Source organism: Thunnus thynnus, chromosome 6, assembly GCF_963924715.1.
Source record: "Thunnus thynnus chromosome 6, fThuThy2.1, whole genome shotgun sequence".
NCBI classification, from domain to species: domain Eukaryota; kingdom Metazoa; phylum Chordata; class Actinopteri; order Scombriformes; family Scombridae; genus Thunnus; species Thunnus thynnus.
This window is the reverse complement of record NC_089522.1, coordinates 19,424,369-19,447,084: the sequence shown is the minus strand read 5'-3', so window position 1 is coordinate 19,447,084 and position 22,716 is coordinate 19,424,369. Positions and strand designations below refer to the sequence as shown.

Sequence of the window (22,716 nt, the reverse complement as noted above, 5' to 3'; positions counted from 1 at the left end):
GGAGACATAGAGATAGAGACAGGAGGAGGAAGAAGAGAGAGAGAGAGATTGGTATCACATGAGAGGGAGGAGAGTAATAGCAAGGTGAAGGGAGGGAGCTAGAGGACTAACAACACTGAAAGCACTGATAGGGGCGCCAGAGGCAAGGAGGGAGCAATCGAGAGAGGGGAGTGGAAAGAGGGAGACCGGCGGTACAACGGCCTGAATAGAGTGGCGTGCTGAATAGCAGAGGAAGAACAAGGAGGACAAAGCATAGAGATCTGACAGAGAGGCAGAAAAACATCAGGAAAAAGAAGAGAGCACTGGACTGTAAATGAAAAAGCAACAAGGGAGAGAGCGTAAAGGGAAGAGCTGGGAGCCAAAGAGGTCAGATAGTTGAACACCAGACAGCAGAAAGTGTTTTTTATCTTCCTCGGAGGAGCCGTAAGTTTGAGTCTATTAGCGTGCGTGAATCATATAGACGGAGGCAGAACACCTGTTATTCTGAGATGACGGGGTGTAACAGTTTTCGGCTTGAGTGTGTCGGACTGTCTCTGCAGCATTTTGCCTACCTGCACGGCGTTTGACCTTCCTTAGTCAGCAAGCGGAGTGCGACTGCGGAGAGAAAAAGAGCGAGAAAGAGAGGAGGAGAGAGGGAGTGTCTACAGGAAGACAGAGCGAGAGAGAGAGACAGAGAGAGAGAGTGCTAAAGTGGAGTAGTAGCTGAGGGAGTTGTTGCATTGTGATTAGTGTGTCTGAGCAGTCTGCACCGTCTTCTCAATGTAAGGCCTGTTCTCTGCTGTACGGGACTCTCCTGGAGACACAGAGACAGCCTGATTGGATTTTGCTCAGAAACTTTGACCCTCAATCAGCTACACCCCACTACACTCCCACCCAGATCTACTGACTGGACACCAAGACTGGACTGAAGTTATCTAAATTTTTTGTCTCTTTGGGAAATGTATTTTTAAACACATTGTTTTTCCAAGTGTAGTGCTTTTGAATCTTCTGGAACAATGGATATGTCAGGCAACCCCCAAGGGTGCTCTGCCCAGGCTCCGAGGTTGGGAGACTCTAAGATGGGTGAGGTTAAACTGGGAGAGGGGGTGAGAACAGGGGAGAGAGACACCCCATTGAGGCTGTCACCTTTCCGTATGCTTCGAGTGCTGGACTCATGCCGTCCTCCTGGAAACCGTATCGGTGAGTGTCATCACTGTCATTTCCATCCTCATCTCCCCCCATTTCCTCACGTCCAATTTGATTTCCAAGACCATACTGATCCCATGACAGCATTTTTATGAGTTGAGTGAATTTTTAAGAGGTAAAATGTTGTCCAGTAGATGATACTGTAAGAACCTCCACATCTTTGTGCCATAGAAAGGTTTAGAATAGTTTTATTCCCATTTAGTGACATGCCTGCATATATTGTGCATGAGTTCATTCTGTGGGGCATGAAATGAAGATCAAACATGTGTCCTGAGGTTTTTATTAGCTACGAAATACACGGAAATATGCTAAGTAGCTTTCTCTCTGAATATGCTGATTCCTCAGCTTTGAACATCTTAAACTAATTAATTTCGAAGTATTATTTCCTTAATGTGGCTGGTTTAAAGATTAGAAATGCAGTTGGTTGGCCCAGGGCAGTGTGTGTGTGTGTGTGTGTGTGGGTATCTTCAGGGATCCTATGGATTCCTCAGAGAAGTGAAGAGTCCTTCAAGTTCTTCTTTTAAATATTTTATTCGTTGCTCGTCAGTACAATGACTACAGTATCTCTATTCCTGCCACTCATGCCAAATTTAGACTTTATGCTGCCCTGTGCTTGAGATCAGTTTGAGAACACACGGCCTAAGAGCGAAAAAGGATGATTCACTTCAGAGCCTAGTCATAACAGTGGGTAATGCATCGGATGTGGACAGTGACTATTATTCTAACAGTGCACCTCTGAGCAACCCGCTGAACACGGTGTTTGGCCTTGCCAAGGGAGGGCAAAAAAAGATCTCCATTACTCTTTGAAGGGCCCTTGAAGTGAATCCGGCACTTACTTTACTTCTCTTAACATCCTTTCCACTGGCTTGTCAATCATTTTCTGAGGTGCTGCCAACATGTACCTGAGATGGATTTCCAGCTAAGTGGTGTACACACAGAGTTGGGTGAGGTATGGATAGTCCTAAAAGCAGCCCACTCACTCTTCCAGACATGCTAGCAGGGAGTCAGCGACCCTAACTAGGCCAGCCAGGCTCCACACAGGGAGGCAATGGTGGCTCATGACATTTACTGTCTGCTCTAAGTCTGCCCTGGAAATGGAGCAGAAAGAACCTGCAGGAGACTGGAAAAGAATGTCCTGCGTGATTAGGAAGTGTGTGTGAGTAGGCATGTAAGTGTGTTTGTTTTGAGGAAGGGAAGTGAGTTGGGGGAGCTGGTTGCATGAGGGACAAATGGACGTACTGTATGTGTTAGCATTATCGTATCATATTGTTTCAAGGCCCAGGTGATGGAATTTTCCTCCCAGATTAGTCGGCCTGTCTCGTCCACCCGCATCTGCTTGACTGTTTACGCAAACAGATCAAATCAGGACCTCTCCGAAAGCGAGAAAGACCTGTGACATAACAGCAGCACTGGATACTCACTCGTAGGGAGTCTGTGGTCATGTGTGTGCATCTTATCAGTTTGTTGATATCCTGGATCCATTTCCCCTCACTCTGGTGTCAGTTAACTTGAGTTTAATGTTTCACCATCAAGGTTGTGAGAGTTGATGTGCAATATGATGACAGACTGCTCAGTTTTCTTGTTCGGTAAACATATCCAGTATCCCCGTGCCTGGCCTTGACGCCGTAGGCAGTAAGTCAGACTCAGAGGTTTACTGAGGATTTATACAGATGGATTTGTGTTTGGGTTGTGTTTAACTAATGAACATATGCTGCTTTTGTCAACAGATAGTAAGACCAATGGACAGATGTAGGCTGACATTAGCAGCTGGGATCTACACTAGTTGACTGTTTGTCTCAGTATCGCTGACACAATTCAAAGGTTATGTTGGCTTCTGAAAGAAATCCATTCAAAATCAGATTTAAAGTGTAGAAAGAGTTTTAATGGATTTTTAGAAGGTTTATGGAAGGTTTATTTCTCAGTAGGGCAATAATAGTTTTGGGAAAATACCCAGTAAGGGGTTGACACACCGTACGCTCATGACAAATATTTTAAGGCTACTGCATATTATGTCATGCTTTTAGCAGTGCCAAAATATGTGTAATTAGTGTGAGTGAATGAGTGTGTATTTAGTGTATTTTGTTGATATACTGCTCAATAATCTTTTTCATGTTTTAGACCTAAGGCAGAGTCCTCAGGCCAGCTTGCCTTTCTCAAATTCTAACCTTGACTACATGAAAGAGACACCTACAAATGACTTAGAATCAGCCTCAGGTGATGTTGTCCCGCTTCACAGCTGACAGCTGACATTTATATATAATAAATAGCTTTACGTATCCGGCCCTCAGTCGTTCTATTCCACGGCTGACGTGTCGCAGTCACTCAAGGGACTTACAGTAGTTTTTGTTCCTCTTCATCACCTCTCCCCACCAAAACCATCCTCTGTCTGATCCTCTAATCTTCCCTCTATCGCCCTTTTCTCTGCCTGTGGTGGTTGTTTAAAATGTAAACAGTAGATGGTGGTAAGGTAAGATGGTGCCAGTGCTCACAGTGAGCTTTGACATCTGTCATTTCCTCGTTCGAAGCAGTTTGCTCCACCAAACGCAAGACAAACATGCACACGCATACTGTATGTGCTGTACATGACCTAGTCTTTAGAGGTATCTGGCGTGATGCACTGAAACCCAAAGAGAGACCCTTCCCCCCACATTTACTCACACACACACACACACACACACACACACACACACACACACACACACACAGACTCGTACACCATTGAAGAAGGCAGTCCTGTCTGCTGCACCGTGACTCATTAATCAGATGGATTCTGGGAGGGATGGAGGTGTGGGGGGTGGTGGGCAGAGACGGGAAAGCTCCTATTGCATGCAGGGTAATATCGATCTCTGACCTCCTCATCTTACCAGTGGCATTTTACACACACTCAGCTAACACCCCTGCATGGCTGGTGGTACAATCCATCATCTGGGGGTTCGGGAACCCTACTATGGCTTTCACAGGGGGGGTGAATGAAATCTAAGAAAGACAAAAGGTTGTGTCCTGCGATGGGCATATGGAGAGAGTGATGAAAGAGAAAACACAAAACAAAACAACCAAAAAGTGATCTCAAAAAGAACAGAGATGAATGGAAGTATGAAATCCCTCTCAAAGGTGATTTGTAAAAATACTCAGCTCAGGTTTGGTTTTTTCGCCAGCACACAATGTCACAGAGTGCGAATCCTCACAATAACAGTCTGTTTGTGTCTGTGTCTGCTACAGGTATTGTCCATGAGAATGTGAAGATGGGTTCAGATGGGGAGAGCGACCAAGCATCTGGGACGTCTTCTGATGAGGTCCAGAGTCCGGTCAGGGTCCGTATGAGGAACAACCACCATCGGCGCATCTCTAATGAGGTACTGGAAGCCAGAGACACACACCTGCTACATACACACCTGCTTGTACACCAGCCATACTGCACTCATACATCTAACCAGACAAAAGCACACCTGAACACAACATTATTCAATGAGATTTAACAATGATCTCACAGATTACTTCTGGGCTCTGTCTGAAAACATTCACTCCTTCACTACTTGCTGCTAAAATGGTGAACTCACTATATTCTATGGTGGACTACCATTATACAGTAAATAGTGAATAATTTAGGACAGTCCTGGCTTTTGTGTCACTAGGTTTAACATACAGTAAGTCACCTGTCTCCAAAAATGCACCTGTGTGGTCTGTGGATAGGTAAAGTGCTATACAGTAAGTTGCTTTGTTTACCCTCTTCCCTTAGTATGTGCTCTTGTCTCGGTCAGACTGTGTGTGCGTGTGTGTCTGTTTGAAGGAGTTGTAGAGTTGATGAGCACAGCAGCATTATGGGAAATGCCTCTGGACACACAGGCTGCTGCCTCTGACTGCTGTGAACAGTGGAAGGGACTAATTTAGACCATGTTTACCACACACAGAGAGAGAGAGAGAGTGAGAGAGAGAGAGAGAGAGAGAGAGAGAGAGAAAGAGAGAGGAGGGGCGCACTGATGGAGAGGAAAATGCTAGGATGAGAGAGTAATTATGGAAGTAGGAATAATTATTGGTATGACAAAGAAAAAGGAGATCCGGAGGAAGAGAGAGAAGAGAGAGAAGGAGAGATGGAGGACAAAATGACGGTGGGAGAGAACAGAAAAACCATGTTTCCTCTCAGCCACCCTCCTCCATTCACCCCTTCCCCCCATCTGCCTTCCTCCCCTCAGGAATCTGTTCATTCCTCTCTCCTCTGCTCCTGCTTTCCCCCTCCTCCTCCTCCTCCTCCTCCTCTTTTTTCCTCCTCCTCCTCCTCCTTCTCTGAGCATGTGGATGGCACTCTACCACAGTGCCACTCTCTCTCTCTCTCTCTTACTGTCAGTGTGTGTGCAGTCATGTGGCAGGTCAGAGACATGCATCGTGGAAAGCGCATGTGTGTGAGTGTATAGAAAGACACATTTAAGGAGGACAATGAGGGAGCTACTAGAGCTGTTCTGCATTGTGAGTATGGGGGGCACGTGTGTTTGTATTTGTGTGTGGACCTTTATTCAATCTATACCAGGGAATAAGAGGACATGAGTGTCAGTCTTTGTGAACTTGTGTCCATTGTTACTCTTTTGTAAAGTGCATGTGCAAAGATCTGTTGTTTTGGTCATCAGAAGTCACTAGAATTATGAACTGTATTAAATATGTGTATTAGTAGAACCATTTTAGGAAATTAGTACATTCCTGAGAGGAAATCCATCTTTATTGTGTTGATCTTACCTTATATGGTGTTGCTATGCTTGCTTTCCACATGTTTTACGCTTTGCAGACATTCAGTGGAGCTTACAAATGTGTAAATCACTCAGGTCAGTCTGTAGGTCATGTCAGTGCATGTGTCTGTGGCTTATTTTTCATATCATGTGCTTATTCAGTCTGCAGCATTGCCGGATCTTTACTGTTTGTGTGTGTGTGAGAGTATGTTTTCAGGGTGTGTGTCGAAACTGTGGAGGGTGTCACTGTCCTTAGGGTGACGGCTTGTATGTAATACCGCATGTTATGTTAGCCAGTGAGCTCAGATAAAACCATTAGAGGCGTGAAATCCCTCTGCCTTTCATCTTTAAGCACACAAACACACACACACACACACACACTTTCCACCCTCCCACTAACGTTCATATGTAAACACACATATCATTTCACATACACATTGAGGACACATACTGTGAGGCTGTTGGGACTGGGCCAGGCAGCCCCTGCTGCCATGGAAACAACGTGTGATTGGCACCTTGCCAGAGAACATGTCCTACATGGATAACGTATAGGAGCGATGCATTGTGGGAAAAGTAGCATCACACAAATTGCATTTCCGCAATGGCTAAGTTAATGTTAACTTTAAAAAAAAACATAGTGATCCAAGTATAAGATGATGTTTAATTCTCAAAATTACATTTAAGAATTGGGTCATAGCAAAATCTCGCCAAATAGAAGTTATTCTCAAGAGATTTCCCACAGTTTCCAATTGGAATTGACATCTTGACATAGAAACAGTACATACACTCAAAGAGAAGTCAACTACAGTAGGCAGCCGCCTACTAACATATCAAGAATTTTTAACAACAAAAAGACTGGTTACAGATGTTTTCCAGATAAGTTTCTAAACCTTCTCACTCTGCCAACAATGCACTCTGAAAATGAGTCTGGAACTTGCCAGGAACTTGTCAGGAACTAGTCCCATCATGTAGTAGCTTTGCAACTGACCTTTCATTTAGCCTTATGAGACATAAATGTCACTCACATCATCATTCAACATTCATACAGACAAGAGCAGATGGCACCTGTTAAACAAAGATTCGTATTTGACTAGAGTGAGCTGCCATCACTTGACTAACTCCTTGCTGGCAGAGACAGATGGAGAAAGCTGATTGTGTTCTTTTCTTTTTTAAGTAGCAGAAAAGTAGGCCAAATAACTAAGGCTTATGAAAGAGTTTTGAAGCTAGATCATGGGGATTGATTAAAGCAAAGTCATCAAAGTATCAAGCCGTCAAGAAATATGGTGTCACATAATGTCAGGTGAAAAGAAGTGATGAACAGTCTAGGGTTGATAATGGTTGATTAATACACGAATCCACTGGTTAATGGTGTGGTTGGTGTATCAAGACGAGAAGGTTAAACTTTGTCATATTTACTCTACTTTATTGAAATTACTCAATTAAAACTGAAAATGTGATTGTTATCACTGTTATCATTCCTTTATTTTATTTTCAATATTACAGTAAGGGTGCAAAAGGTGAAAAATGTCAATCACTCTTTCCCAGAGTCCAAGATGACGTCCTCAACTGTCTTCTTTTGTCCCGACGAACAGTCCACGTACAAAGATTTTCAGTTTTCTATCACAGAAGACTAAAGAAACCAGAAAATATTTAAGAAACTGGAGCCAGAGAATTTTGACATTTTTACTTAAAGAATGACTCAAAACAATTGTTGCAGCTCTATATTACAGTACATGTTACAGCACATTAATAGATGCCAAATATACAAATGTCAAATAACATAGATAGTATCTTATATTCTGGCCTTTATGGTATATACTTGACTGTGACTGCCTGATAATGTATCAGTATTACAGGTTTCAATTTCGGGAGAAAAATTAAAATCTTGTGATTGATATATTGTGATACTCACAAACCTCTTTCTGTGTCTCTTTGAATCTTTCTCTCTCTGTTTCAGGACATAAACAAACGTTTGTCTCTCCCAGCTGATATCAGGCTACCGGAGGGCTATTTGGAGAAGTTTGCCATGAACAGCCCGCCCTTCGACAAACCCATGAGCCGCAGGCTACGACGCGCTTCGTTGGTCAGTGCTCTCTGTGTGTGTGTATGTGTGTGTGTGTGTGTGTGAGCGCGCGTGTGTGTGTATATATTTGCATCTGTATATATGTGTGCAAAGCAGCTGAAACTAGTTTTAGTCAGCTGCACGGGTGATGCGTCGGTCCCTACTTTGTATCTGCGTGCGTACGACTCTTTTGATGTTGCTTTGTTCTGAAACAAAGGTAATATGAACTTGCAATGCCATTGTATGCTACTATAATGGTTGACTAAGGCCATTATATCCACTGACACACACACACGCTGCAAACACACAAACAGACTCATTTTAAATGCGCGCTGAGTTACGCTATAAAGCTTACAATGGCTCAGTAGGGGGATGAATGATGAGTTCTGTATTATGTATCCAGGCCAAGAGCATTATGGGTAAGAATCTGAGGGTGGGAGAGTGAGGAGGGGTCTGGTTGGATAGAGAGGGGGGGGGGGGGGGGGGTTAATGGGGGAAAAATAGGCAAATATTCATGAATATGCAGCATATCCCTTTATGCCTCTTTGTATTGCTGCTGAAGTACTCTTGCTCTTTCTCTTGGTTTTTATTTTGGGCGCACTTTATTCCACATCTCTCTTTTGTTTCTGCCATCACTCACTTTCTCAAGTTAAAGGAAGAGCTCTCTGTTTGGCTCTCCCTCCACACCTTACATGCTCGCTCTTTACTGATACATTTTACTTTAAACGCGACTACAGAAAGCCTCGATATTCTATGGGAAAGTGTAGAGAACTCTCCCTCCATCAACCATTTTTGCTGGTAATTATTGAACAGGGCCAGTGCCCTGCCTCTGGCTCGCTGCTTGAAGTGATTTAATGACGCAGCTTTTCTGCAGGCGTCTCACAGAGATGAAAGGAAAGAATCTTTTGAAGGGAGGTTTGCAGGGAAGAAGAGAGGTTTATGGTGTAAGAGTGGATGAGAAGAACCGGGTAGACTGTAGATATGTTTGTGTCTTTACATTGTAAACGAGCAGCAGACATTTTCTGACATGCTTGGGTCTGTCCACGGGTGTGTGTGTGTGTGTGTGTGTGTGTGTGTGTGTGTGTGTGTGTGGTGTGTCTTTAGGGTTGTTGTATGTATGTGATGTAATAGATCAATCAATAATTCAGCAGCAGAGTCAGTCTCATCTGCTGCAGCTCCTCTCCTGACTAGGATTACACACCGGGACACCTTGAAGTCAGCGAGAGAGCAAGGAAGTAAGAGAGGGAGAGACACAGAGAGGGATGAAAAGAGAATATTAAGGAATAAACGACAGGAAAGCATGATTATTTCTGGTGGTAAGATTATGAGAACGTGGATGATCAAATACGTAGAAGGGAGTGAAATAAAAGACAAATAGCTAAAACCAGTGTACTCGGATTCAAGTTGATAAGCAGCAAAGGAAATATGTTGTTTGATCTCAGCCACCTTGCTGAGTATATACAGGAAGCTACAGCACAGCCAAATGGCTCATATTGTTTACTGTATGTAGCGAAGTGCATCCATTCAGAAATATGTTTTGACTGTGCAGTGCACTGTTGGCACAAAAGTTTCTCTCCGTATGCTTCCGGCCTACTTTTACACAGATTTAGTGACAACATGCTCTAAGCTGGAGCCTTGGAATAAATTGGGGCATCACTTTATATATGTTCCTCATACATTTTAACACTGCCCCCCAGCTCTGGTTGAAAAAACATTGGCACAGAAAAGTCTTCCCAAATGTGAATGTATATGTAGCTGCAGCGTGCTCCCTCAGTCGGTCACACTTCACTTGAATGAACGTAAGCTTATAAATGATAGTATGTTTCTGATGTAATAGCTTTTGGGCTTCCAGCGTGCTTGGCATTTGTTACCGTAACATAGAACGTGTGTCGGGTGTCCCGTAACAGACGGTCACATTTGAAACCGTGTATTTTGATCTTTGAATCGCTTCCAATGTAATACGAGCGAAGTTGGTCGGTATCACTTTTCTTTCATGGCTGTTGCCCATTGATAATCAATTATTCACAACAGTCCAAATGAAATTCAGTGTCCAACGGTGCTGATGAAGGAGATGTCATTGTGATCCTCAAACCACATCCCTTGACCGTGTTATGCAACACTCACTTTTTTTAAATTTTTTTTTTTTGGACCCGTTCAACCCTGAAGTGACAGAATGTTAAACTCTGTGACTGCTAAACTGAAAATCCACCAGTTGTATGTGCGCCTCTCCTCTTGGTTATATGTAGAAGTTAAGATTATGTTGTTAAAGGATAAAAACAAATGAAAAAAATAATTACTGAGCTCAAGTGTCGGCTCACTCCTTTAGCCTTGTCCGTCGCTGTCAGCGGGTTTATACATGAAAAAGGTGACACAGAACAAGATGTTTATTGGTTGATTGATTGAAGCCCTAAGGACTGGCTACATCGTGTTAATGAAAGGACTCCTTTCCTCCCACCTCCCATAGCCGCCTATTTTCTTAGCAGAAGGTCATCATTTTCTCTCTCCCACTCAATACTCTCAATCCATCGTCCTTCTTCTCCCATCCAGCCTTCTTACAGGCAAATCCTAATTAAAAATGAAGTGTGGTCAAGGTAATGGAGGTTCTTCTCTATACACATTAGATCCCAGCTGCAAACATCTCTCTTCTCACATTTCTTACTTTTTGCTGTCAGTCGATCTATCTGTATTTCTCCTCAGCTCCTATATAAGCACAAACAGAACACACACACACACACACACACACACACACACACACACACACTTTGTTTGGTTTTATGTTGCTTTAATTTTGTCACTAAAACTTGTGCTGACCTAGTTCTGCTGAGTAAGCTCACTGGAGTGTTGGGAATGAAATGAACCCGTTGCCATCGAAAGCATACGCAGGCGCACGCACTCACACAAAAACGGGTTGTAAGGTACGTGGACAGGGAGCGCAGCTAGAGTGGGCTGGAAGTAAAGAGCTGTGGTCCTCCTTTGTGTCAGAGACACTTCAACAACGCAAGAGACCACAAATTTATTTTCTGGAGCGGGATCGGTGTGGGAGGTTGGGGGAGGTGGCGATAGGGTATGTGTGTTTTATGTGTTTTTGAATGTTTGTGTGTGTGTGTGTGTGTGTGTGTGTGTGTGTGTGTTGCTCATGAGACAGACTCCCCTGTCAAATGAGCAGCACAGCTTAGCAACAGCTCCTGACAGCCCCTGTCATAAACAGAGAGGGGAGCTGTGTGTGTGTGTGTGTGTGTGTGTGTGTGTGTGTGTGTGTGTGTGTGTGTGTGTGTGTGTGTGTGTGTGTGTGTGTGTGTGTGTGTGTGCAGGGTGAGTGTGTTTATATTTGAGCATAGGCTTTGTGTCTCATCACAAAATATTCTCTTGCCTACAAACACACAGTCACAGAGTCATATACATACAATACATACCTCTGCACATGCTATACATACATGCATATGCACACACACACACATTTTTACTGATATCATTTAATTCATGTTTGTTTTTTATTGTTTCCAATATTTATTTTCAATAATTGCAAAATACAGGATGCAAAACTAGATATTGATACTGATTTTTTTTTTTTTGAAGATGCTTCTTTAATCAATTATGCAAAATACAATTTCTGCATACCCATACTCACACACACACACACACTTGTATGTGTGTGTAAGTGTGTCATCTTGTGTCCGAGCCTGATCTGACATTGGCTTTTAGGCATGCCTTTAAAAAGATCACATGCTTCATCAACTAACTTGGTCACTGGAGACCCCTCCCCCTCACACACACACACACACACACACACACACACACACACACACACACACACACAGACATACATGCGATTGTCTTAACATTCATATCAGCATCATGATGGGATGGTCCAGCACAAGATTGAAGGAGATGGGTAGGCTCGGAGAAATGAACATAGATAAAACATGGCTGAAACGACCCTGACAGAGATAGACAAATAAGTGAGGAAAAGTGACAGTGAGAGGGATAAACACTGACAGGCCTGTGGGTATCACAGCTTGACATAGCTACATCCATCTATAATTCATGACCTCGAAACCTGGGGGCCACATACATTATGCAGCTAAACCTTTATTAACAGAATCCAGGATTAATTCAGAATGTATTATGCACACACAGATGTGAAGTGTGCCACTGGATATCTATAGAAATGTTTAGAAATAAATAAGTAATCCCCTTCAAGTTGTCTGGAGTGAAACATCTACTGCCATACTCTTTGTTATACTGACTTCCTGTGGCCAAAGTATACATGTGCAACTTGCAAATACAATACTTTGATGCAATAAAAGGGGAGGAGGCATTGAGGAGAAATAACATTTTGTTCAGATTAGGCCAACAAACGGTCTGCCATGTCTTCTACAGTATGAGATGCAGTGTGTGTGTGTGCATGTACTGTATATTGTGTTGCATGATGTACAATGTCTCAGACAGCCACTGTCTTCAATGTCAGTGTCAGAGATTTGACTAAATTTTAAGATAACGCCAAGATATAACATACAGTGCACTTGCATTTACTATAAAGGTTGTCCTTTCTGAAATGTGAATTGCACACTCAAAAATATCAAATAAACATAAAAATGGTCCAACCAGCTAAGACCTGGAGGACAATTTCCAATATCCAATCAGACACATGCCATTTCTCCAGGGTGCTAAACTGTGTCAGCACTGATAGGACAGTAACGTACTAAATGTTGGAGAAACCGGGCTGATGTTTTAGGAGAGTCAAAAAGACACGCACGCAGAATAACAAGGCCTGGTGACTCAGACCCCTGCAGTTGTAGGCCAAATGTCAAGAGCAATGGGACTGAAATCTGAACTAAGAGCTGCAGCCCGGAGGATTTGATTCCAGAGATAACGTAAATATGGTGGACGGCCTAGCCTGGTCTACAATCAAGCAGTACTCAAAATAAATATGAATTGGCGTCTTTATAATACACATTTATAGTGCTTATACCTTCCTTAACTTTCTCTTTTCTGTCTTCTCTAGTCTGAAATCGGCTTTGGGAAACTCGAGACCTACATCAAACTGGACAAATTAGGGGAGGTGAGATCAATCGGAAAATCCGCAAAAGTGACATTAAACACATAGAAACTCCTCCCGAAAATGCATCCACATGCTTTCCATCTCTACAGGGGACCTACGCTACAGTTTTTAAGGGACGAAGCAAGTTAACAGACAACTTGGTAGCGCTGAAAGAGATCCGACTGGAGCATGAAGAGGGTGCACCCTGCACAGCTATTCGAGAAGGTACTGAACTGCTGTTAAGTTTAAATCACGGTCAACGGTGGATCATATTGTCAAGAAGCATGTACAGTTTGGTTTTAACAGTGTTTCTTGGACCTACAGTAGTCGCTAGTGCCTTGTACCTCCCTGAGCTATTGGTAAACTATGAGCTGATACTTCTACTACATAGGGTGTCTGTGTTTGACTGACAGTCTCTGATGTGTCTCCTTCTTCTAGTGTCTCTACTGAAAGACCTGAAGCACGCCAATATTGTCACTCTCCATGACATAATCCACACTGACAAGTGCCTGACACTCGTGTTTGAGTATCTGGTGAGTGTGTATACTGTGCTTATGTGCATTTTTACCGTGTGTGTTTGTCTATAAAGGTCTTATACTAATCTGAATGTCTACATTGAATATCTACACTTTCATTCTTTCTCTCTTTCTTTCTTTCTTTCTCTCTGTCTCTCTCTCTCATCAGGAAAAAGATCTGAAGCAGTACATGGATGACTGTGGGAGCATCATGAGCGTACACAATGTCAAGGTAATTCAGAGTAATGCTGTAATAATCTGGTCGGTGTTGAGTGAGAATTCTGCAGTAATGAATGAATTGCTGTTGAATGTTTTCGACAATGTAAATAGAGAATAATCTCTTGTCTTGATTTATACTTTAGAGAGTGGCATAAAATTGGCAGGCCGCTTGGCTTCTGAATGTTAGATCTAAAAATGTCTGAGTTATTTGAGCATCGTGTCATAAAAATACAACAGAATTTTTGCTGTAATAATAAATCATTTATTTTCTTCCTAGTGTTTAATGTAATATTCTCCTCTCCTCTCCAGATCTTCCTCTTCCAGCTGTTACGAGGTCTGGCATACTGCCACAGAAGGAAGGTCCTCCACAGAGACCTTAAACCCCAGAACCTGCTCATTAACGAAAAAGGAGAGCTGAAACTTGCAGACTTTGGTACACCCTAACTTTTACCTGATTTCCTACAATAACAACTACAGTTTGCAAGTTTGCGAAATGTTCAAAACTAGATGCAACAACTACAATTAGTTGATAATTTACAGAGAGCTTTGAAAAATATTCCTGCCTTCCCCCCCCAAATGATGTATCATAAAACAGAAGTAAGAGTGTTAAAGCCTCACTAGCGGCCCCTAAAGGCCATGCTGCTCTTTACACCCAACTGGACAGCATAGTGTGAAGGGATTTACCACCCAACACTGCCCTCTTTAGGCATTCAGCATTATGACATACTGTTTCACATACTGTAGTGTAGTGTAATCCCTCTTTGTAAGTTGCTAATTAATGTTAGTCAGATAAAATGGAAATCTAGAATTACATGATCCACTAACATAAAACAGTTTAATAAGATGTACAGTTTTCCCATTTTTAAATGATGTCTAAATCAATACGTAAAGTATATAAAAGTGAAAATGCAAAGAGTTCTTAATTCTGTCCTTAGTGTGTGAAGTTTCATTGTGATATGACGAGTTCTGTTCACCTTTGTTGTCCCACAGTATGTAAATAAGGCAGCATCTTCATAATGTTGTGTCTTTTTTGGGGGGTGTTTCTTTGTTGCTTGAATTAAGGTTTGGCACGAGCCAAGTCTGTCCCTACAAAGACCTACTCAAATGAAGTCGTAACATTATGGTACCGACCACCAGATGTGCTTCTAGGCTCCACTGAGTACTCTACACCCATAGACATGTGGTGAGCAAACACTATTGTCTGTCTGCCTTTTTTCTTTATGCTTTTTTCTTAGTTTTTGTGTTTATCTTAAGTGCTTCTGTCAATCCTCCAAGCTTCCCCCCAAATCCAAACATTTTGCTGTTACAGTTAAGGTGCAAATTTTTAATAGTGGTTTGGGAGGAAATTTGGGTGCTATTGGGTGTTATATTACACTGAATATTTGATGTAACTTTAGTCATTTCTTTCTGGACTTAGATTTGAAATTAGTCCCTTGTTTTGCTTCGCTGGGGTGTTGCTTCATAGTATGTTGTGTGATGCTGTATACGACCATTTAAAGTACTTAGAGCAGTACTGGTACTTATTAGACAGAAACCACAGTCCACTGGAGTAGTTTGCATTTATTTGCATTTACATTTGATACTACTTTGTACTTTGTACTTTATACTTTGTATAACATCTGATCACTTTGCACTTTATGATATGAGCATTTTGGAACCTATTAGATAAATTACTTTTATGATATTGTTGTTAAAGCAGTGTGCAGATTCCCTCTGCAGTGGCTTGAGTCATATGGACTTTAATCTTTGCAGTCTGCACAGTGTAATCTTAGGTCATATAACATTGCTGTGTTGCATTATGGGTGACAAACATTAGAAGCATAGTGTATGTTACCTACTTAGATGTTACATGTGCTGTATCGTACACTAATTTGTGTTGGCTGACACTTACTCTGCTGTTTCTGTCTCTTCGTTCAGGGGTGTGGGCTGTATCTTCTATGAAATGATCACAGGCAGACCTCTCTTCCCTGGATCGACTGTGGAGGATGAGCTACACCTCATATTCCGCATCCTTGGTGAGACGACAACGGGAGAATTATGACAAGCATTTCCTTGTGCAAAGTTTTTGTCGTGCGTATGTCACCTAATCTAATATATCTCTTCAACAGGTACGCCTACAGAAGAGACTTGGCCTGGTATCACCACCAGTGAAGAGTTTAAGACATACAATTTCCCCAAATACCACGCAGAGCCCCTTGTTAATCACGCACCCAGGTGTGTAGATTTGGGTGTATGTTCTCACAGCAGTGGATGCATTAGTGTGTGTGTGTGTGTGTGTGTAGGTTTAAGTGACTGAGATACATTAGATGTAATAAGATAAGACGCAGGATTGATTTTTCAGTAGGAACGGTAGTCAAGCATTTCCGCCACTGTTGAAACGGCAGGAACACTACACTGCTTTATGAGGCTTAGGTCAGCATTCGATTACACTGACTCGATTCTCCCTCTCTACACTTCCTCTCTCGCTTTCTATCACACAGGATAGACAATGATGGTCATGACTTGCTCTCCGTGCTTCTCCAGGTATTGGACGTTGCTGTATTAGATACTTTACTTTACTTTTTAAGATAAGTACATCTAATTAATTGTTAACAATCTTTTAAATGCTAATGATCTTATCTGTGTGTCTCTAGTTTGAGGCTAAGAAGCGCGTATCTGCCGAAGATGCTCTCAGACACACGTATTTCAGAAGTCTTGGGGACCAGGTTCAAACACTGGCTGACAGTGAGTATATCACTTACTTTAAAACACACATGTAGTGCACAAACACTGTCTCACCAACTTTCCGTCTTCTGCTTCAGCTGCATCCATCTTCTCCATAAAAGGCATTCAGCTCCAGAAAGATCCAGGGAAGAGATCCTCAGTCTACCCGGAGTCAAGTAAGTCCCCCAAGATAGAAAATAAAGGAGAAAAAGCAGAAAAATGAGGAATTCTCAGTGGGAATATGATAGAAAATAGGTTCTGCTCCCTGTCCTCTTCCTCCTCTTTTTTTTTTCTCTGTCTAAATGTTTGCTTTATGTCGTCTCTCATGCCACTGTGTGGTCATAACTGTCACACAGATTCCCAGTCAATCGCCAGGTTCATGTTTACACCACATACAGATCCCCAACCCCTAAAATTTACAACAGTTCCTGCAAGACACATTAAAGTGATGTTGAACCTCGTTTGGCATAAGCTTCTGGCCATTACTGTATAAAAGTCAAAATATGGTTAAATGCCTGTATGAGGTACTACTGTGGTCTTTGAAGAAGGAACTTGGGATGCATTTTTTGTTTCTGTCTCCACTCTGCATGGAAAAAAATGTAATGAGTGAAAGAAAAGACTTTCTGAGTATAAATGAACAGATTCTGACCAAATTTAAAACATTTTTTTATTTAAAAAAAGTTCTTCTTAAAGTTATTTTACTTATTTTCATCTGCAGTAGTGGTAATTGTGCATGTTTTTATGTAGCCATTTTAGAAGGGCTGTCAAATTTAAAAAGTAATACAAAGTTACCCAAAGTATGTGATGTTTTTTTAATAGTGACAATATGCTTTTATTTCATTCATTCATGTGCTCAAAAGTGCATTTTGCCATGCAGTGAGTGACAAAAATCTGTAGTGAGGCAATAAATCTATCCTGCCTGTCCCTCTCAGACCACAAGAGGATCTGATACAGACAATAGACAATATGTGGACGTGTGCAGTATCATGGACAGGGAGCCATGAGTTTCCACCAAAGGTCAACGTTGCTTTAAGCTCTGTCAGATTTTTAAAAAAATGCAGTAATTACAATGTAATATTTTACATATAAATTTGACAATTCAAGCCATATACAGAAGCCCCATCATAGACACCCAACTACTGAGTTACCATCCAATTACCTGTTTATATCTGATGTACCTTTTTGACATTTTGTTAGATTTACTTCAGTGTTTTGGTCTCTGTCACGTTCTCAGTGTGTGTGTGTGTGTCTTTTTTTTTTTTCTGCTTCCGCTGACATGTTCTGATAAACTGTCCCCTTCTCTTTCTTGGTACCCATGCACTCTTCTTTCGCAATGTTCATCTTTTCCTTAATCCTTTCTATCTCCCTTGTGTACCCTACTCCAACTCCTCCGTAACACCTCTATATTCCCAACCTTCCCTTCTCCCCAACCCCCCCAAAAAAGCGATGGCCCATAAGCTAGGCTCTGCACCCTCGCAGTACTTCCAGAGAGAAGCAGCCAATCCCAGGGCTCAGAGTCACACTCTCTCCTCCAATTCCACTGGCTGAGTGGCCCCTACCGTCCTGGTAAATACGGTCTCTTTCATTCTGTCTGTCTTCTGTTCAGTTCCCTTTCTCTTTTTTCTATTTGGCTGTCACCTGGCCGCTTTTCTTCTGTCCATTTGCACCTTGTCTTTGTTGCAATCTCACCTTTATATATGTCTCTCCCGGTTGCTGAACCGGACTAAATGCGGTTGCATTTCTCTTCCCTTCTTGCGTTCCCTGAAACAAAACAACATATTATTACTCACTTGTTTAAACTCGTACAATTTAACTCTTTCTATTGTTTTTTTTTTTCTTTGTTAACTCCTCTCCCTTTCCCCATTTTTTGCTCCCTCGGGCGGCTTTTCCTCACATTTCAAGCCCTGCACCCACATGCGTCATCTCAGCTTTCACTTACCTAATCCTGTTTTTCTCAGAAGCGAGCCTCTCCCAGTGTTTATTTCAGGGGATGAAAGGGGCAACAATATATTCATAAAAGAAAAGAATGCGATCAGAGAATGGGGAGTCATTTGATTCTTTTCATTTGCAGTCCTGTTTAGGTTTCTCCAGCGAGAGATGTAGCCTTTTTGTGAGTCTGTAAGTGAAGAGTGAAGTGAGGGTGTAGTGTGTGTTTGTTTTTTTTATTAGCATGGATATGAGTGTTTGTTTTACTGCAGTGCTGTTTTACAGTTACTGGTAAGTATTATTTAGCTTAAGTGACATGAGATCTGCTGTATTACAGGTTATAGAAAGTCTCGACAATGATAATAACAGTTACTCTATTTGGCCAAAACTATCTTTACAAGTAGTTATTTTTATTTTTGGTCCAGGAATTTTAGAAAATGGTGTGCTTTCAACTTTGTGGCAACAGTTTGGAGAAAGCCCTTTACTGTTTCAGCAGGCCGATGCAACCGTGCACGCAGGCCGTAGTCAGGATTGTAGAGATAATCAGGTCATGCAACAAAGGGGGCACTGCAATTACATAATCAGCATTTTAAATCAGGACACTCCAATTGATTGGGATTCTTTTTTGTTTAATGCAGTTGATTGTTTAATTATATTTTGTAATTCTCCAACATGAAGATCTAGATACTGTTTCAAAGCTTGCCAGTAATAAGCTTTTAATGATTGTAGTTGTGATGGAATTTAATCTGGATTGGAAGTAATGTTAATATCCACCAAGTTTTTTTTGTAGTTTCTCCAGGTTGCAAAAACCCCCAAATTCCAGATAAAATTCTGGTCATGTTCATGATAGCTGCTGCATGCACAAAGCAAGATCTATGAAAAAAAATGTTTTTCAAGTTTGGTGTGGAAGAACCTGTCTGGCTTGTGCAGAGCACTGACCTTAACCCTATCAAATACTTTTTCGATGAAGTGGAACGCCGGCTGTGAGTCAGGCCTTATCGCCCAACATCAGTGCCAATCCTCTCTAATGCTCTTGTGGCTGATGGGAGTAAATCCCCGCAGCCAGGTTCCCAAATCTTGTGGAAAACCTTAAAAGAGCAGAGACAGCATTTTATTGCCCATGGCTTTGGAATAATGTTTAAAACCACATATAGGTGTAACGTTTGTGTGTCCAATACCTTTGGCCATATAGTTTATATTGTGTGTTGTGGGCATGGAGTGAAATCTGTGGGGGTGTGTGTGTGTCCAAACCAAATCCCAACATTTTTTCACATATTTCTCTCTCTCTCTCTCTATCTATCTCTCTCTCTCTCTCTCTCTCTCTCTCTCTCTCTCTCTCTCTCTCTCTCTCTCTCTCTCTGTGTGTGTCTCTCTGTCTCTCTCTCTCTCTCTCAGCCCAGGGGAAGAACAGGAGGCAGAGTGTGTTGTTTTAGTGCTGGCGGGGGCGCTGAGGAGGACAGTAACACATGGAGCTGTCCTGTCAGACATACATTCACCCTGCCACACACACACTGAAGGAGCGACACACCCTGCCACATGAACACACACACTGAAGAAGAAAAACACACACACACATACACATACACACACACATACAGCAAAATGGAAACAAAACTACACCAAACTAAGGCTGAAGAATTTATACTTGACTTAAAAAAGAAAAAAAAAACAAACTCAGCTCAGTTCTAAAGACAGAAAAATGAAAAATAAGAGAAGTGCGTGAAGCTGGAAGAAAAGTGGGAGAGTACAAGATTCTCCTTGCTGCTACTACCGCTGCTGTCCAGAAGAGGGCAGCGTTTAGGATGTGGGCTGACTCAGTTTGAACAGAACTTGCTGTATCAGTGAGCTGTGAGGAAGGAGGAGCGAAAGTCGACATGATTCAAAGGCAAAGGAAAAGAGAGAGAAGCCCTGTCACTCTCTCGTGTTTTTTTTTTTTCTTCACCTGGACTGTTGTTGTACATAAAGAGACTGAGCTGTAATACTCTGCTTTTTCATAACATGCCTCAGCCTGAATCCAAACTCTAAATATTTGCACCTCAAACCCTAAACCCTCGCCTAACCTCTTGGCCCTTTATTACATGATCTTTAAAACATCTCACACACACATACACAATCTCTCTCTCTCTCCCTCTCTCTCTCTCTCTCTCTCTCTCTCTCTCTCTCTCTCTCTCCCTCTCTCTCTCTCTCTCTCTCTCTCTCTGTATCTCTCTCTCTATCTCTCTCTTAAACACATACATGAACACACACTTGAAAGTTAATTGTGTATATCATTGGAGTTTACAGAGATAAACTTTAGCACCTTATTGTCCAGTAGAGGTCAGGGTGGCTGTCGATACTTTACCTCATCAGTCACACAAGCAGAGTAGGATGTAAAGTACACGCTAGATATTAGAATGAAGAAGAATCATTAATTAACACACCAAAAAGAAAAAAAAAGACACTTGACTACACTACAATTAAGATCACTCTGCAATCCACAAACCAGTAGTCGACTAATTACATTTGTCACACGCTGTAAAGAACACTACGCTGCGAGACGCTCCTGTTTCAGAACACCTGTAAGGACAGAGAGGTAAAGGAAGTGTACAAATCCTCACCTGCTTATTCTTAGACACCCCCTTCCTCTTTTGCCTTGACTCAGACATTGTCTTGATTTGTTGCGTGGTGTACAGGTGTTGATGTTGAAATGTTCTCTTTGCACCTGATTTTACCTCTTTAGATCATGAGTAGACCCTTCAAAATCCCCCACTTTCTTCTGCCCAAACCCCACGTGCATTTATTTTTACTCTTGTTTTTTGTTGTTGTATTTTTTTTTTAAAATCTGTATATATGATTATACTTTTTACTTGTCAGAAGCAATGATAATTCCAGGATGCTGTTCTCAGTCTTTACTGTGTTCCCACCGGAACAGGTTGGCGACTGGCTGGGGACGTGTTGCACATTCCTTGAGCTCAGGACTTATTGCTAGTGTCGTTTTGTGGATGCTGCGAGGTACAGCTGATCTTGTATTCTCCCCCAGCAGAGCAGAATATGTTGAACATGGCCTGAAAACCCCTTTGCAAAGCTGGTTTGAACTGTATGTGAAGAAGAGGAAGAAGAATTTTTCAGCATCAACCTGTCAGTCCTCCGTGTTATTCATTCTCTGTTAATTTGACTGTAATGTTGCTGTTCAGAGACTACCTAACCTGTGTCTATCCTCGTCATCTCTTTTAAGCATGTGTATTAAAACACGCAGATGTTTTTCGGTTGGTATGTGAAATAGCTGCTGCTGGAAAAAGGAATACCTCCGGTTGATTTAAATTTCGCATGGGACATGACATTATAACGTGAGTTTTACACCAAACACCACATTGACCTGTAACGTCTGGAGACTGTACATTAAATAGGATGAAGACAACACAGTATTGAACAACAAATGTGATGTGCTGCCAACATTGGGACCAGATAGTTTGTATGACAAATCTGACTCAACTTCAAGGTGCATAGTGCAGTAAAAACTGTTATGTCGCCTCTATTACTGGGCACTAAAGCTTCTGGGTATTTAGCAGGACTTGAAGCACTCAGACACACTGTTGTTTCACGCTGTTATTGTTACAAGCTGCCAGAAACAACAGGACCAAAGTCAAGCCTCCAAGCACCAGGTGTTCAAGCACACAACTGACATGTCAACATGTACTGTATCGATGAGATGGCTTGCAGGGTGTAGATTGGAGTCTCCTGTTCCTCAGACACTGACCTCGGGTCACTTTCGCATCTTTTTCTGATTCAGAAAGGGTGAAGTAATCCCTCGCCTGTGTCTGTCAGAAGGACTACTTATTTACCCAGAGTGTGACAGTATGTAGCATGTACATAGATGATCCCTCACTCTGTATATACAAAAAAGTGTACAGGTTTGATACAGCTATTCACATTCTGGCTTTTTGCTTTTCTTTAATGAAAGTCATAGCAATATTTCTGTAATCAATAAAAAGCCAAGGTAATAGGATGAATATGATTGCATTTGTGTTTATTTAGAGAGGGGATGACTGTGAATGATCAAACTGTGAGACTTGACTAAACTGATGACAGGTTTTGTTTTTTCTTTGCTGTTTTAACATGCTGGATCCAAACGGCTGGAGTGTGGTATCATGTTGCAAAGGAGTATAACACACTGATTATTTTTGATTTTTACCAATGAAAGCCATAAAGGTCATATTAAGGTGACAAAGGTCTGTTTGTGTGCGAGAGGTGTGTACCATGCTTGAGCGCAGACCTTGAGAAGCAAAGGGGGATGTGTACACCTAATGAAAAATAAAAAAAAACATGTAATTACTTTTTTTTTCTTGTCATAAATCCTTTGAAAATATATTT

The 22,716-nt window shown here is 41.8% G+C and overlaps 1 protein-coding gene across 7 annotated transcripts in view; it reads left to right on the top strand.

The window, feature by feature from the left end:
• The window catches only part of LOC137184598 (cyclin-dependent kinase 17-like), a 38,745-nt gene extending 16,385 nt beyond the window's left edge, over positions 1-22,360 (top strand). For 2 of the 7 annotated variants that reach the window (XM_067592408.1, XM_067592414.1), the window contains 15 exons: positions 4,405-4,538; positions 7,858-7,983; positions 12,968-13,024; positions 13,114-13,228; positions 13,442-13,536; positions 13,688-13,750; positions 14,047-14,170; positions 14,800-14,920; positions 15,655-15,752; positions 15,846-15,951; positions 16,218-16,260; positions 16,371-16,461; positions 16,539-16,616; positions 17,885-18,006; positions 19,762-22,360. In XM_067592408.1, coding sequence (XP_067448509.1) covers positions 4,405-4,538; positions 7,858-7,983; positions 12,968-13,024; positions 13,114-13,228; positions 13,442-13,536; positions 13,688-13,750; positions 14,047-14,170; positions 14,800-14,920; positions 15,655-15,752; positions 15,846-15,951; positions 16,218-16,260; positions 16,371-16,461; positions 16,539-16,616; positions 17,885-17,988 — 1,355 coding nt within the window. In that variant the 3' untranslated portion in view covers positions 17,989-18,006; positions 19,762-22,360. Of the gene's footprint in view, positions 1-145; positions 1,180-4,404; positions 4,539-7,857; positions 7,984-12,967; positions 13,025-13,113; positions 13,229-13,441; positions 13,537-13,687; positions 13,751-14,046; positions 14,171-14,799; positions 14,921-15,654; positions 15,753-15,845; positions 15,952-16,217; positions 16,261-16,370; positions 16,462-16,538; positions 16,617-17,884; positions 18,007-18,511; positions 18,559-19,761 lie in introns of those variants that run through there. The other 5 variants (XM_067592411.1, XM_067592416.1, XM_067592413.1 and 2 more) reach the window with 4 other exon arrangements.
• The last annotated feature ends 356 nt before the right edge of the window (positions 22,361-22,716 follow it).